The sequence below is a fragment of the Sapajus apella genome, unplaced genomic scaffold, assembly GCF_009761245.1.
Source record: "Sapajus apella isolate SASKATOON/1434 unplaced genomic scaffold, GSC_monkey_1.0 scaffold164, whole genome shotgun sequence".
Classification (NCBI taxonomy): domain Eukaryota; kingdom Metazoa; phylum Chordata; class Mammalia; order Primates; family Cebidae; genus Sapajus; species Sapajus apella.
The window spans coordinates 1,347,467-1,362,717 of NW_022437104.1; the positions used below are offsets into that span (position 1 = coordinate 1,347,467).

At 39.1% G+C, this 15,251-nt stretch overlaps 1 protein-coding gene across 4 annotated transcripts in view; it reads right to left on the reverse strand.

Annotated features, from left to right (window-relative positions):
• Nucleotides 1-15,251, reverse strand: part of WNK3 (WNK lysine deficient protein kinase 3) — a 166,762-nt gene that overhangs the window by 111,616 nt on the left and 39,895 nt on the right. For all 4 annotated transcript variants that reach the window (XM_032266984.1, XM_032266983.1, XM_032266986.1 and 1 more), the window contains exons 3-5: nt 14,912-15,084; nt 12,872-13,092; nt 11,424-11,581 (exon numbers count right to left, since the gene is read on the reverse strand). In XM_032266984.1, coding sequence (XP_032122875.1) covers nt 11,424-11,581; nt 12,872-13,092; nt 14,912-15,084 — 552 coding nt within the window. The remainder of the gene's footprint in view (nt 1-11,423; nt 11,582-12,871; nt 13,093-14,911; nt 15,085-15,251) is intronic.

Here is a 15,251-nt window from a genome sequence, read left to right on the forward strand (position 1 = left end):
ACAAAGGCAAAATCGGGTTCAAAAAAAAAAAAAAAAAAAAAGAAAATTCAAAATAAAGCCTTCTCTATTTCAAACATTCCAATTTTCTCTCCTTATATATATATATTTTTTTCTTAAGATAGGGTCTCACTCTGTCACCCAGGCTAAAATGCAGTGGCATGATCACAGCTCACTGCAGCCTCGATCTTCTAGGCTCAAGTAATCTTCCCACCTCACCCTCCAGAGTAGCTGGCACTACAGGCATGTGACGCCAAACTCAGCTAATTTATTTTTCTTTTTGTAGAGACAAGGTCTTGCTATGTTGCCCAGTCTGGTCTTGAACTCCAGGGCTCAAACGATCCTTCTGCCTCAGTCTCCCAAAGTGCTAACATGCATAAGTCATCACACCCAGCCCAATTCAATATATTTCAGTCTTCTAGAATGGCTAGAAGCAATGAGCAATCAGTAGATACATATGTGTAAATTTGTGTATATATGTATACATATGAACATATATATGTACTTATATATTTAAGAAATCTGTATTATTTTTATCCTTGAGCAATAATAAAATATTGAGAGTACATACCTCAAGCTAATTATCAGGTTCTAGGAATTCAATAACAAATCAATGAAGTCCAGACAATTCAAAATGTTTCTATAATAACTGTGTTGGCTGCCTGAATCTGCTTATTTTATATTCCGTTATCTTTTTTTAAAATATTCTAACCAGTGTCATGTGATACTATATTCTGTTATCTTTTATTTAAGCATTTTAGATTTTAAAAATAACCCAAGTAAAATCATTGCAGTCATTTAACAGAAAATTCCAAATTAAGCTGGAAGCAGAAAGGTACAATGCAAAGAATAATTGTTATGGAATGAGGCAATCTAACATCTACTTCTAGGCCTGTCATGATACCTCAAAGGACACAGAATCAGAAAGCCCAGTATTACGTACTAGATAAATCCAATGAAATTAGGAGTTAATTTAGTCCCTAAAATGTAGAAGCTTAAGATAGACGGAAATCTGAATTGTGATACGGCATTTTTAATGACTTTAATGTAAAATAATAAAGTCATTATTCAAAAAACGGACCTATTAAAACAGCAACTCAAAGTACTATAAAAAAATAAAAATGAAAATAAATTTTAGGCCGGGCATAGTGGGTCACGCCTGTAATCCCAACACTTTGGGAGGCTGAGGTGGGTGGATTACCTGAGGTCTGGAGTTCGAGACCAGCCTGACCAACATAGAGAGACTCCATCTCTACTAAAAAAAAAATACAAAATTAGTCGGGCATGGTGGCACATGCCTGCAATCCCAGCTACTCGGGAGGCTGGGGCAGGAGAATCACTTGAACCTGGGAGGCAGAGGTTGAAATGAGCTGAGATCGTGCCATTGCCCTCCAGCCTGGGCAACAAGAGCAAGACTCTGTCTCAAAATAAATAAATAAATTTTAAAAATTAAAAAAATTGACCTGTTATTCTACCTATAGAAAAAGCCCTCTTTGACATTCCCAGTGATTACTCTCAGCCCTGGGCAAATTACTGCCTTTCTCTGCTCCTAAGTAAAAACAGTTCAGGAGCTGTAACTTACAAAATATAATGGAAAATTCTTTTCTGTTTATGGCCCTCCAAAATATGGGCCAAAACTAAAAACACATTCTAGCCTTACCTCTTTTTCTGAGCTCTTACAGAAATTTTCAAACATACTTGAAAGTAGAATAGCATAACACAGTCCTGTGTAACCATCACCAGTTTCAACAACAATCAACATTTTGTCAACCTTGTTTCAGCTATTTACCTCCACACATATTGTATCCTGGAATATTTTAAAGGAAATCTCAGGCATCATGTCATTTCACCCATAAATTCTGCAGTTTACATCTCTAGCAAATAAGAACCTTTTTTAAAAAATCGTGTAGCTCAGGCACAGTGGCTCATGCCTAGAATCCCAGTACTCTGGGAGGCCAAGGCGGGGAGATTGCTTGAGCCCAGTAGTTCCAGACCAGTCTAGGCAACATGGTGAAATCCCATCTCTACACAAAAGTACCAAAAAAAAAAAAGAAAAATAGCCAGGTGTGATGGTAAGTACTTGTGGTCCCAGATACCAAGGAGGCTGAGGTGAGAGAATTGCCTGAGCCCAGGAAGTCAAGGCTATAATGAGTCAAGATCGTGCCACTGTACTCAAGCCTGGGTGACAGAGCAAACCCTGTCTCAAAAAAAAAAAAAAAAAAATCATGTAATCATTCCCCCTTAAAATACTTATCAATTCCTTAATATCAAATATCATCTGAAACCCAATCCATACTCAAATTTTCAAAACTGTCTAAATGATGTCTTTTTACAGTTGGTTTGTTCAAATCAGGATGCAAACAAGGTCCATAGGGTAGGGTGTGCATGAGCTGGCTCAAGCCAACTCACAAATAATATTACGTTTTCAGAAATTCTGCAAGCCAATTGTTAAACAAGGTCATTTTTTAAAAACTAAATTATAAAAGGTTAAAATTAAATAAATTACATTAAAAGCCAAGGTAGGCCGGACACAGTGGCCCACACCTGTAATCCCAGTACTTTGGGAGGCCGAGGCAGGTAGATCACCTGAGCTTAGGAGTTTGAGACCAGATTAACCACATCTTTATAAAAAAAAAATACAAAAACTAGCCAGGTATGGAGGCACATGCCTGTAATCTCAGCTACTTGGGAGGCTGAAGCATGAGACTAGCTTGAACCCAGGAGGCAGAGGTTGCACCTACCACTGCACACCAGCCTGTGTGACAATAGACTCTGTCTCAAAACAAAACAAAACAACACAAAGCCAAGGCAATAAACACTGAAAACATCACTCCCTAACTATTTTACTATAGTTGACTATTATTTATGTGTTTGAGGTTGTTTACAGCTACTCTATCTGTATAGTAGAAATAACCATACAATGAGTGCAACACTGCACGTCTTCCCAACTCTTCATTCAGTGAGGTCACACTGGTAATTTGAAATCAGTCATGGTGGGAATATTTATACCACAAAAATCAGCAAATACTAGAAGTAGAAGTCAGCATTCTTTCTTTTTTCAAAGAATCAGTTGTTAAACATTTACCAGCTCATCACTACTCTTAAGTCTCTTTCTTGTATTCTATAAAAGCCTTCCTTCCTTTTTCTTTATTTTTTGGAGAAACTAGGTCATTTCTCCTATAGAATGTCCCACATTCTGGATTGTAGCTTTATTTCTCATTGTCTCCTTACACAAACATATAGAATCAGACAGACTTAGGGTCAAAACCCATCATTATGAGTAGCTGCGGGAAGTTGGGCAAGGCACAACCTCTGATTCTCAGTTTCTTCATCTGTAAACTGAAGATTGCACCTATCTTCTAGGGGATAAAGATTCAAGTATGTGGTGGCCGGGCGTGGTGGCTCACACCTGTAATCCCAGCACTTTGGGAGGCTGAGGCAGGTGGATCATGAGGTCAGGATTTAGAGACCAGCCTGGCCAACATAGTGAAACTCTGTCTCTATAAAAATACAAAATTTACCAGGCGTGATAGTGTGCACCTGTAATCCCAGCTACATGGGAGGCTGAGGCAGGAGAATCACTGGAATCTGGGAAGTAGAGGGTCCAGTGAGCCGAGATCACACCACTGCACTCCAGCCTGGGTGACAGGGCGAGACTCCATCTCAACAAACAAAAAAAGTACGTGGTATACCGCATGCATTAAAAAACAGTACCTCCTGACATCTGTTAGAATGGCTATTATCAAAAAGATGAAAGATAAGTGTTGGTGAGGATGCAGAGAAAAGGGAACCCTTGTACATTGTTGATGGGAATATAAATGGTACAGTTGTTATGGAAAATTGTATGGAACTTCCTCAAAAAAACTAAAAATAGAACTACCATAGCAATTCTACTTCTTGGTACATACCCTAAGGAACTGAAATTAGTATATCAAACAGATATTTGCATTCCTATGTTCACTGTATCACTATACACAATAGCCAAGATATGGAAATGACTTAAATGTTCATCAGTGAATGAATAAAGAAAATATGGTATATACACACAATGGAATACTATTCAGCCTTAAAAAATAAGAAAATTCTGTCATTTGTGACAATGTGGATGAACCTAGAAGATATTGTGTTAAGTTAAATAAGCCAGCACAGAAAGCCAGATACAGCATGATCCCATTTACACATGGAATCTAAAAACAAGGGACTCATAGAAGAGTAGAATGATGGTTACCAGAGACTGGGAGTTGTGGGGGAGGAAATGGGGAGTTATTGGTCAAATGGTAAAAGTTGCAGTTAGACAGGAGGAATAAGTTTTGAGATCTACTGTACAGCAGGGTAACTACAGTCGATAATAACAATATACTATGGGGGGGGATGCAAGATGGCCAAATAGGAACAGCTCTGGAGCGCAGTTCCCAGTGAGAGTGGCACAGACGGTGAGTGCTAACCACATTTCCAAACAAGTTTTCACTGCCCACAGACCAGGAGATTCCCAGGCCAAAAAGCACCACTAGCGTGGCAATTTCAGCTGGTGCCCTGTCAGAGCACAGAAACTGACACAAGTCTGGACTGCCTTTTTGGCTGGTGCCCGGAACGCCTAGGAGACAGTGCCGCCCATTCAACTGAAAGGAAGGGTGCTAAGACAGGGAGCCAGGCAATCTGGCTCGCAGGTACCACCTCCACAAAACAAGCAATCTGAAACGCTCTGGATTGAGAGTTTTGCAGCAAGCACAGCTGGACCCAGGACTGTCCAGCTCAGTGGGAGGAAGGGCATCCCCCACTACCTATGCAGTTCACAAAGCAACAGGGCAGAGCCTGCAGCAGTTCAGTAATACCTCTGCTGGCAGACTGTGACTAGACTACTCCATATGGGGCAGGGCATCTATTAAAAAAAGGCAGGAGCACAAAAAGGACTTATAAACAAAGCTGACCTTCCTAGGACAGAGCATCTGGGAAAAGAGGCGGTTATGAGTTCAGCTGCAGCAGACTTAAAGGTAGCTGTCCAACCCCTCTGAACGGAATAGCGGAGCTCCCAGGACAGCACTTGAGCTCCTATAGGGGACAGACTGTCTCCTCAAGCAGCTCCCTGAACCCCATATACCCAAAGAGATACCTCATAAAGGGGAGCTCAGGCCGATACCTGGCGGGAAACCTGGGACAAGGATAGCAGAGGAAGAAAACAGCAGCAACCCTTGCTGTTCTGCACCCCTGTGGGCGATCCCCAGGTGAGTAGAGTCTGGGGTGGACCTCCAGCAGTCCTGCAGCAGAGGAACCTGACTGTTGGAAGGAAAACTAAGAAGCAGAAAGAAATAGCTTCAACATCAACAAAAAGGACATTCACTCAGAGACCCCATCCGAAAGTCACCAGCTACAAAGACCACAGGTAGATAAAACCACTAACATGGGAAGAAACCAGTGCAAAAAGGAGGAAAACACCAAAAACCAGAATGCCTCTCCTCCTCTAAGGGACCACAACTCCTCACCAACTAGGGATCAAAGATGGATGGAGAATGAATCAGATGAAAAACAGGCTTCAGAAGGTGGGTAATGACAAACTTCTCAGAGCTAAAAGAACATGTTCTAACCCAATGCAAAGAAACTAAGAACCTAGAAAAAAGCTTAGATGAGATGTTAACTAGAATAAACAGCTTAGAGAAGAATATAAACGACTGATGGAGCTGAAAAACACAGAACGAGAACTTCAAGAAACATACACAAGTTTCAATAGCCAAATCGACCAAGCAGAAGAAAGGATATCAGAGATTGAAGATCAACTCAATGAAATAAAACGAGAAGGCAAGATGAGAGAAAAAAGAGTGAAAAGAAATGAACAAAGCCTCCAAGAAATTATGGGATTATGTGAAAAGACCTAATCTACATTTGATAGGAGTACCTGAATGTGATAGAGAGAATGAATCCAAGCTGGAAAACACTCTTCAGGATATCATCTCCCCAACCTAGCAAGACAGGCCAACATTCGAGTCCAAGAAATACAGGTAACACCACAAAGATATTCCTCAAGAAGAGCAACCCCAAGGTACATAATCGTCAGATTCACGAGGGTTAAAATGAAGGAAAAAATGCTAAGGGCAGTAAGAGAGAAAGGTCGGGTTACCCACAAACGGAAACCCATCAGACTCACAGCGGATCTCTTGGCAGAAACCCTACAAGCCAGAAGAGAGTGGCGGCAAATATTCAACATCCTTAAAGAAAAGAACTTTCAACCTAGAATTTCATATCCAGCCAAACTAAGCTTCATAAGCAAAGGAGAAAGAAAATCCTTTATGGACAAGCAATTGCTGAGAGATTTCGTCACCACCAGGCCTGCCTTACAAGAGCTCCTGAAAGAAGCACTAAACAATGAAAGGAACAACCAGTACCAGCCACTCCAAAAACATACGAAATGGTAAAGACCATCGACACAATGAAGAAAATGTGTCAACTAACAGGCAAAACAACCAGCTAGCATCAAAATGGCTGGATCAAATTCACACATAACAACATTAACCTTAAATGTAAATGGACTAAATGCCCCAATCGAAAGACACAGACTGGCAAATTGGATAAAAAGTCAAAACCCATTGGTGTGCTGTATTCAAGAACCCCATCTCACATGCAAGGACACACATAGGGTAAAAATAAAGGGATGGAGAAAGATTTATCAAGAAAATGGGGAGCAAAAAAAAGCAGGAGTTGCAATCTTAGTCTCTGATAAAATGAACTTTAAACCAACAAAGATCAAAAGAGACAAAGAAGGGCATTACATAACGGTAAAGGATCAATGCATCAAGAAGAGCTAACGATCCTAAATATATATGCACCTAATACAGGAGCACCCAGGTTCATAAATCAGGTTCTTAATGACCTACAAAAAGACTTAGACTCCCACACAATAATAGTGGGAGACTTTAAAACTCCACTGTCAATATTAGACAGATCAACAAGACAGAAAATTAACAAGGATATTCAGGACTTGAACTCAGATCTGGACCAAGCAAACCTAATGGACATCTACAGAAATCTCCACCCCAAATCCACAGAATATGCATTCTACTCAGCACCACATGGCATCTACTCTAAAATTGATCACATAATCGGAAGTAAATCACTCCTGAGCAAATACAAAATAATGGAAATCATAACAAACAGTCTCTCAGGCCACAGTGCAATCAAATTAGAACTCAGAATTTAAAAACTACCTCAGAACCACACAACTTCATGGAAACTGAACAACTGGTTCCTGAATGTCAACTGGATAAACAATGAAATGACGGGAAAAATAAAGATGTTCTTTAAAACCAACAAGAATGAAGATACAATGTAGCAGAATATCTGGGACACATTTAAAGCAGTATCTAGAGGGAAATTTATAGCAATAAATGCCCACCAGAGAAGCGAGGAAAGATCTAAAATCGACACCCTACTGTCAAAATTCAAAGAGCTAGAGGAGCAAGATCAAAAAAACTCAAAAGCTAGAAGAAGACAAGAAATAACTAAGATCAGAGCAGAACTGAAGGAGGCAGAGACACAAAAAAACCCTTCAAAAAAAATCAATAAATCCAGGAGCTGGTTTTTTGAAAAGATCAACAAAATAGTCAGACCACTAGCCAGATTAATAAAAAAGAAAAGGGAGAAGAATCAAATAGATGCAATAAAAAACTATAAAGGGGATATCACCACTGACTCCACAGAAATACAAATTACAATCAGAGACTACTACAAACAACTCTATGCACATAAACTGGTAAACCTGGAAGAAATGGATAAATTGCTGGACACTTGCACCCTCCCAAGCCTAAACCAGGAAGAAGTTGAAATTTTAAACAGACCAATAACAAGGGCTGAAGTTTAGGCCACAATTAATAGCCTACCAACCAAAAAAAGTCCAGATCCAGACGGGTTCACAGCTGAATTCTACCAGACGTACAAGGAGGAGCTGGTACCATTCCTTCTGAAACTATTCCAAACAATCCAAAAAGAGAGAATCCCTCCCAAATCATTTTATGAGACCAACATCATCCTGATACCAAAACCTGGCAGAAACTCAACAAAAAAAGAAAACTTCAGGCCAATATCCATGATAAACATAGATGCAAAAATCTTCAATAAAATACTGGCAAACCAATTGCAACAGCACATCAAAAAGCTTATCCATCACGATCAAGTAGGCTTCATCCCAGGGATGCAAGGCTGGTTGAACATAAGCAAGTCTATAAACGTAATCCACCACATAAACAGAAACAAAGACAAAAAACACATGATTATCTCAATAGATGCAGAGAAGGCCACTGACAAAATTCAACAGTCCTTTATGCTAAAAACTGTCAATAAACTAGGTATGGACAGAACGTATCTCAAAATAATAAAAGCTATTTACGACAAACCCACAGCCAATATCATACTGAATGGGCAAAAACTGGAAGCATTCCCTTTGAAATCAGGCACTAGATAAGGATGCCTTCTCTCACCACTCCTATTCAATATAGTACTGGAAGTTCTAGCCAGAGCAATCAGGCAAGAAAAAGAAATAAAGGGTATTCGATTAGGAAAGGAGGAAGTCAAATTGTCTCTATTTGCAGATGACATGATTGTATATTTAGAAGATCCTATGGTCTCAGCCCAAAATCTCCTTAAACTGATGAGCAACTTCAGCAAAGTTTCAGGATACAAAATCAATGTACAAAAATCACAAGCATTCCTATACACCAATAACAAACTTAAAGAGAGCCAAATCAAGAATGAACTGCCACTCACAATTGCTACAAAGAGAATAAAATACCTAGGAATACAATTAACAAAGGATATAAAGGACGTCTTCAAGGAGAACTACAAACCACTGCTCAACGAAATAAGAGAGAACACACACAGATGGAGAAACATTCCATGCTCATGGTTAGGAAGAATCAATATCGTGAAAATGGCCATACTGCCCAAAGTAATTTACAGATTCAATGCTATCCCCATCAAGCTACCAATGACCTTCTTCACAAAACTGGAAAAAGCCACCTTAAACTTCATATGGAACCAAAAGAGAGCCCGCATAGCCAAGTCAATTCTAAGCAAAAAGAACAAAGCTGAAGGCATCACACTACCTGATTTCAAACTACACTACAAGGCTACAGTAATCAAAACAGCATGGTACTGGTACCAAAACAGAGATATAGACCAATGGAACAGAACAGAGGCCTTGGAGGCAATGCCACACATCTACAATCATCTGATCTTTGACAAACCAGACAAAAACAAGCAATGGGGAAAGGATTCCCTGTTTAATAAATGGTGTTGGCAAAACTGGCTAGCCACGTGCAGAAAGCAGAAACTGGACCCCTTCCTGACACCTTACACTAAAATTAACTCCAGATGGATTAAAGACTTAAACATAAGACCTAACACCATAAAAACCTTAGAAGAAAACCTAGGCAAAACCATTGAGGACATAGGCATAGGCAAGGACTTCATGACTAAAACACCAAAAGCACTGGCAACAAAAGCCAAAATAGACAAACGGGATCTAATTAAACTCCAGAGCTTACACACAGCAAAAGAAACGATCGTTAGAGTGAACTGGCAACCAACAGAATGGGAAAAAATTTTTGCAATCTACCCACCTGACAAAGGACTTATATCCAAAATCTACAAAAAACTAAAACAGGTTTACGAGAAAAGAACAAACAAACCCATTCAAAAGTGGGCAAAGGTTATGAACAGACACTTTATAAAAGAAGACATACATGAGGCCAACAAACATATGAAAAAATGCTCATCATCACTGGTCATTAGAGAAATGCAAATCAAAACTACACTGAGATACCATCTCACGCCAGTTAGAATGGCGATCCCTAAAAAGTCCAGAGACAACAGATGCTGGAGAGGATGTGGAGAAATAGGAACACTTTTACACTGTTGGTGGGAGTGTAAATTAATTCAACCATTGTGGAAGACAGTATGGCGATTCCTCAAGGACCTAGAAATAGAAATTCCATTTGACCCAGCAATCCCATTACTGGGTATATATCCAAAGGATTATAAATCGTTCTATTATAAGGACACATGCACACGTATGTTCACTGCAGCACTATTTACAATAGCAAAGACATGGAACCAACCCAAATGCCCATCGATGATAGAGTGGACAGGGAAAATGTGGCACATATACACCATGGAATACTATGCAGCCATAAAAAACGATATGTTCGTGTCCTTTGTAGGGACACGGATGAACCTGGAAACCATCATTCTCAGCAAACTGACACAGGAACAGAGAATCAAGCACTGCATGTTCTCACTCATAGGCAGGTGTTGAATAATGAGAACACATGGACACAGAGGGGAGCATCACACACTGAGGTCTGTTGGGGGGGACTAGGGGAGGGACAGTGGGGGGTAGAGAGTTGGGGAGGGATAACATGGGGAGAAAAGCCAGATATAGGTGATGGGGATGGAGGCAGCAAACCACATTGCCATGTATGTACCCATGTAACAATCCTGCATGTTCTTTACATGTACCTCAGAACCTAAAATGCAATAAAAAAAAAAATATATATATATATATATAATATATATATTGTAAATTTCAAAGTAACTTAGTAAATTTCAAATGTCTTGCCACACAAAATAATAAGCGAGGTGATAGATATGTTAATTAGCCTGATGTAACCATTCCACATTGTATTTGTGTGTGTATCTCAAAACATCACATGGTACCCCTTTTATGTGTACAATAACAATTAGTCAATTAAAAATAAGATTAATTTTAAAAGGATTTTAAAAACCAGTACCTACTACTGTTAAGCTACCTGAAACAATCTTTCACGGCCTGTCTTGAGCCGCCCAACTGGTTATGAAGTACTCCTCCTTTGAACAAGCATAATACTTTGCCTTTACCTTCCTTATGCCTCTTACTATAGTCTCATCCTCTTATTTTATAGTCATTTGTGAACTTATACCATATTAGAAATGTAAGCTCTTTGAGGGTAGCAAACACTTCTTGCTCATCTTTGCATTCCTTACAATTTCTAACACAAAAATTTACTCATGGCAGGGACTCAAATACTGTATCTACTGAATTATATTTTGAATGCTCTTTCATAAAAAGGCTTTTAGACCTAGAAGAAACCATGTAGTCAGTCTCTATTATTCAGCTTTGAAAAATTAGACCCATCTAATAGATAACTAAAAATTCCTTACAAATAAATACATATAGATGATATAGCTACACATTTTCCCAAAGATATTAATACAAAGCACTTTATATGACTCTAATGAAGTATAGTCATACAGTATAAATCTAAGGCTTGTTGCATTACAAGTGTTAAATTTAATACTGTTACCCAAAGCTAAACCAAAATTAGTTTTCACTAAGTCAAACTTAACTAATTTCAACTGAAATGTGGTAACTGATAAAGTAAAAGGAAAAAAGTTATACCTACACTAGTTACTTTACGGTATATTTGAGCTGCATTCTGACACTCAGAATAAGGATACTCTGACGTGGCCATTTCCAGCATACACATTCCAAAAGCATAAACATCTACGGATTCATCATAGTGTTCTTCATACATCTCTGGGGCCATAAATTCAGGAGTTCCTACAAAATAACACCACAACCACGTTTTTATCAAAGAGAAAAATGTATCCACCAAGATCATATCCCCTTTCCCATAAGGATTATCTGCATTAATTTCTGTTACCCCAAAGCAAATTTTTTTTTTTTGAGACTTGGTCTGTTGCCCAGGCTGGAGAACAGTGGCACGATCTTGGCTCACTGCAACCTCTACCTCCCATGTTGAAGCAATTCTCCTGCCTCAGCCTCCCCAGCTGCTGGGATTACAAGCGCCTGCCAGCATGCCTGGCTAATTTTTGTATTTTTAGTAGAGACGGGGTTTCACCATGTTGGCCAGGCTGGTCTTGAACTCTTGACCTCGTGATTTGTCGACCTTGGCTTCCCAAAGTGCTGGGATTACAGGCATGAGCCACTGCACTCGGCCACAAATTTTTAAGAATACAATTTGTTGGCCAGGTGCAGTGGCTCATGCCTGTAATCCCAGCACTTTGGGAGGCTGAGGCGGGCGGATCATGAGGTCAAGAGATTGAGACCATCCTGGCCAACATGGTGAAACCCTACTAAAATACAAAAATTAGCTGGGTGTGGTGGCACGTGCCTGTAGTCCCAGTTACTCGGGAAGCTGAGGCAGGAGAATTGCTTGAACCCAGGAGGCGGAGGTTGCAGTGAGCCAAGATCACACCACTGCACTCCAGCCTTGTGCCTGGTGACAGACCAAGACTCTGTCTCAAATAAATAAATAAATGAAAGAATACAATTTGTTGAATATTTGCTATATCTACATAAAGCACTGAAGTAATTTTTAAAATTTTCCATACTGATAATACATATAATTTGTAATACTCAAGATTAGGTAATGATAAATAATATGTTTTTATTTCCATCCTTTTTACTTTTTTCTGAACTAACTTAGTAAACTGTCTTCCTTTTGTCTTCAGAACCTTTCAATAATCCTAAATATAAATATAACCCCACAAAAAATACATTAGGATGTCTCTGAAATAAGCCAATACATAACAGGTATTTCAAAGCAAATTCAGTCTAAGCCCGGTGTTGGCAAACTTTTCTGTTAAAGGCCCGACAGTAAATTGTTTAGGCTTTGCAGTCTGTATGGTCTCTGTCACACAACTACCCAACTCTGTCACTTGTAGGTGCAAAAGCAGTCCTAATAAAATTCTAATAAAATGTGATTTACAAAAACAGGCAGTGAGCCACATTCGTCCTATTAGCCATAGCTGGCTGATCCCTGTTCTCGAGCTATACAATTGAAAAATCTCTCTTTATCCAACCAGTAGACTATAAAACATTAATCACCAATGACACTCTTAGCAAATGATGTGCGCATTAAGGTGGCTAATCCTAGATCACCAATCTTCACAGATCCAGTGGGTCCCGTGATGAAAATATTGTCACACTTCAGATCCCGGTGAATAATAGGAGGGGTCCTGGTGTGCAAGAACTGCAACCCCTTTAAAATTTGCCTGCACCAGCTCCTTAAGACCTTTGGTTTCATGACTTTAAATCGTTTCAAGTACCTATACAAAGAAACAAAAGACCATGTATAAACAAACATGTCCAGCTTATTATATGAATACTATTAAGGTAAATTACATAAGCAAACAACTTATGCACTATGATTCCCATCACTGAGTTGTTTTATATTATCTGTTATGGCAAAAATTTTTTAAACCTAAGACCTCATTCTTAGATAAGAAATCCTACCAAGCCGTAGCTTTTTTTTTTTGAGACAAAGTCTCACTCTGTCTCCCAGGCTGGAGTGCAGTGGTGCAATCTCAGCTCACTGCAGCCTCTGCCTCCCAGGTTCATGTGATTCTCGTGCCTTAGCCTCCCAAGTAACTGGGACTATGGGGGCGCACCACCATGCCCAGCTAATTTTTGTATTTTAGTATAGACAGGGTTTTATCATGTGGGCCAGGCTAGTCTTGAACTCCTGACCTCAGATGATCCGCCTGCCTCGGCCTCCCAAAGTGCTAGAATTACAGGCATCAGCCACCTCCCCTAGCTAGGTGTAGCATTTTTAACTCAAAATAAGAATTATTCCAGAGTGGCCTTTTGTAGAATGACAGCACAATTTTTTTAAAAAGTCCTTCTCTACTACCTAGTAACTGCTTATATACAGTCACGAGAAGGTTAAACTACGTAAAATTTTAGTATACACAGAAATGCTAGGAAACAAAAAGTTTATGTGATATTGAATATTTACAAGTGATTAAACCACATTTAATATTTACAAGTCATTATTCACCAAATGAATAATTGCGATTAGAAATAAGACTATTATTATTTGATAGCCTATAATACTATAGTATTAGACTATATAATACTACATGTTATACTATATATTATAATACTATAAGAATATACTATAATACTATATTAGAATACCATATATTGCTCACTAGACATTTGAACTTGACCAAGCCCTCCATATTATCTTCTATGAAATATTATCTTCTATGAAATAAAATTATGGCTGGGCATTGTTCCTTATTCCTATAACCCTAGCACTTTGGGAGGCCAAGGTAGGCAGATTGCTTTAGTCCAGGAGTTCGAGACCAGCCTGGGCAACATGGTGAAACCCCATCACTCAAAAAATATTTTAAAAAATTAGCCAGGCATGTTGGTGCATGTTTGTGGTCCCAGCTACTCAGGAGGCTGAGGTGGGAGGGCCACTTGAGCCCAGCGAGGTCAAAGCTGCAGTTAGCCGTGATCAAACCACTGGACCACTCCAGTCTGGGTAACAGAGTGAGATCCTGTCCCAAAAAATAATAAAATAAAATAAAATTATATTCTCTATAATGATTTCTAATTCTAAAATTCTGTAATATCCCACAAATACTGATTTCTCAGCGCTGTATTTTTTAAACAAACTTCATTAACATCTGAATTTTTTTACCCTAACTTCAAACAGTCACTAGATTCAGAATCTACAAATTCTTTTTTTTTTTTTTTGAGACAGGATCTGGCTTTGTCAACCAGGCTGGAATACAGTGTCACGATCATGGCTCACTGCAACCTCCACCTCCCAGGCTCAAGCCATCTTCCAACCTCAGCCTCCTGAGTAGCCGGGACTACAGGTGTGTGCCACCACATCTGGCTAATTTTTGTATTTTTTTGGTAGAGACAAGGTTTCACCATGTTGCCCAGGCTAGTTTTGAACTACTGGGCTTCAGAGATCCACCCTCCTCAGCCTTCCAAAGTGCTGGGATTACAGGCCACTGCACTAGCCAGATTCTACAAATTCTTTGAGTAGTTTTATTTTATAAAAATTGTTATGACTCCTGGAAATTATTTCCAAATAAAACTCCATTGACACTATTAGGGTCAACTTACGTCTTTAAGGTTCCAGATGTCATTAGTTCAGTCACTAATACGATACATTTCTTTCCTTTTAATATAGATTCCCAGGAATCATAAAATCGAACTATATTGGGGTGCTGGAGACCCTTCAACATCTCTGCTTCTTCCTTGAATCTCTGCTGCTCAGCTTTGGTTAACTTTCGATCCTGAAAAGGAATAACAAGTTCCAAAATAAAGTCATGAAAATTCTCATGCACATTTCTAACACTACTCAAATGAATGCCTTATTGAATTTATGCACGTACGTGTATATTTATTTATTTTTGCCTGCCAATGCTTATCTCAAGACTTATATCATCACAGATATCCTTTA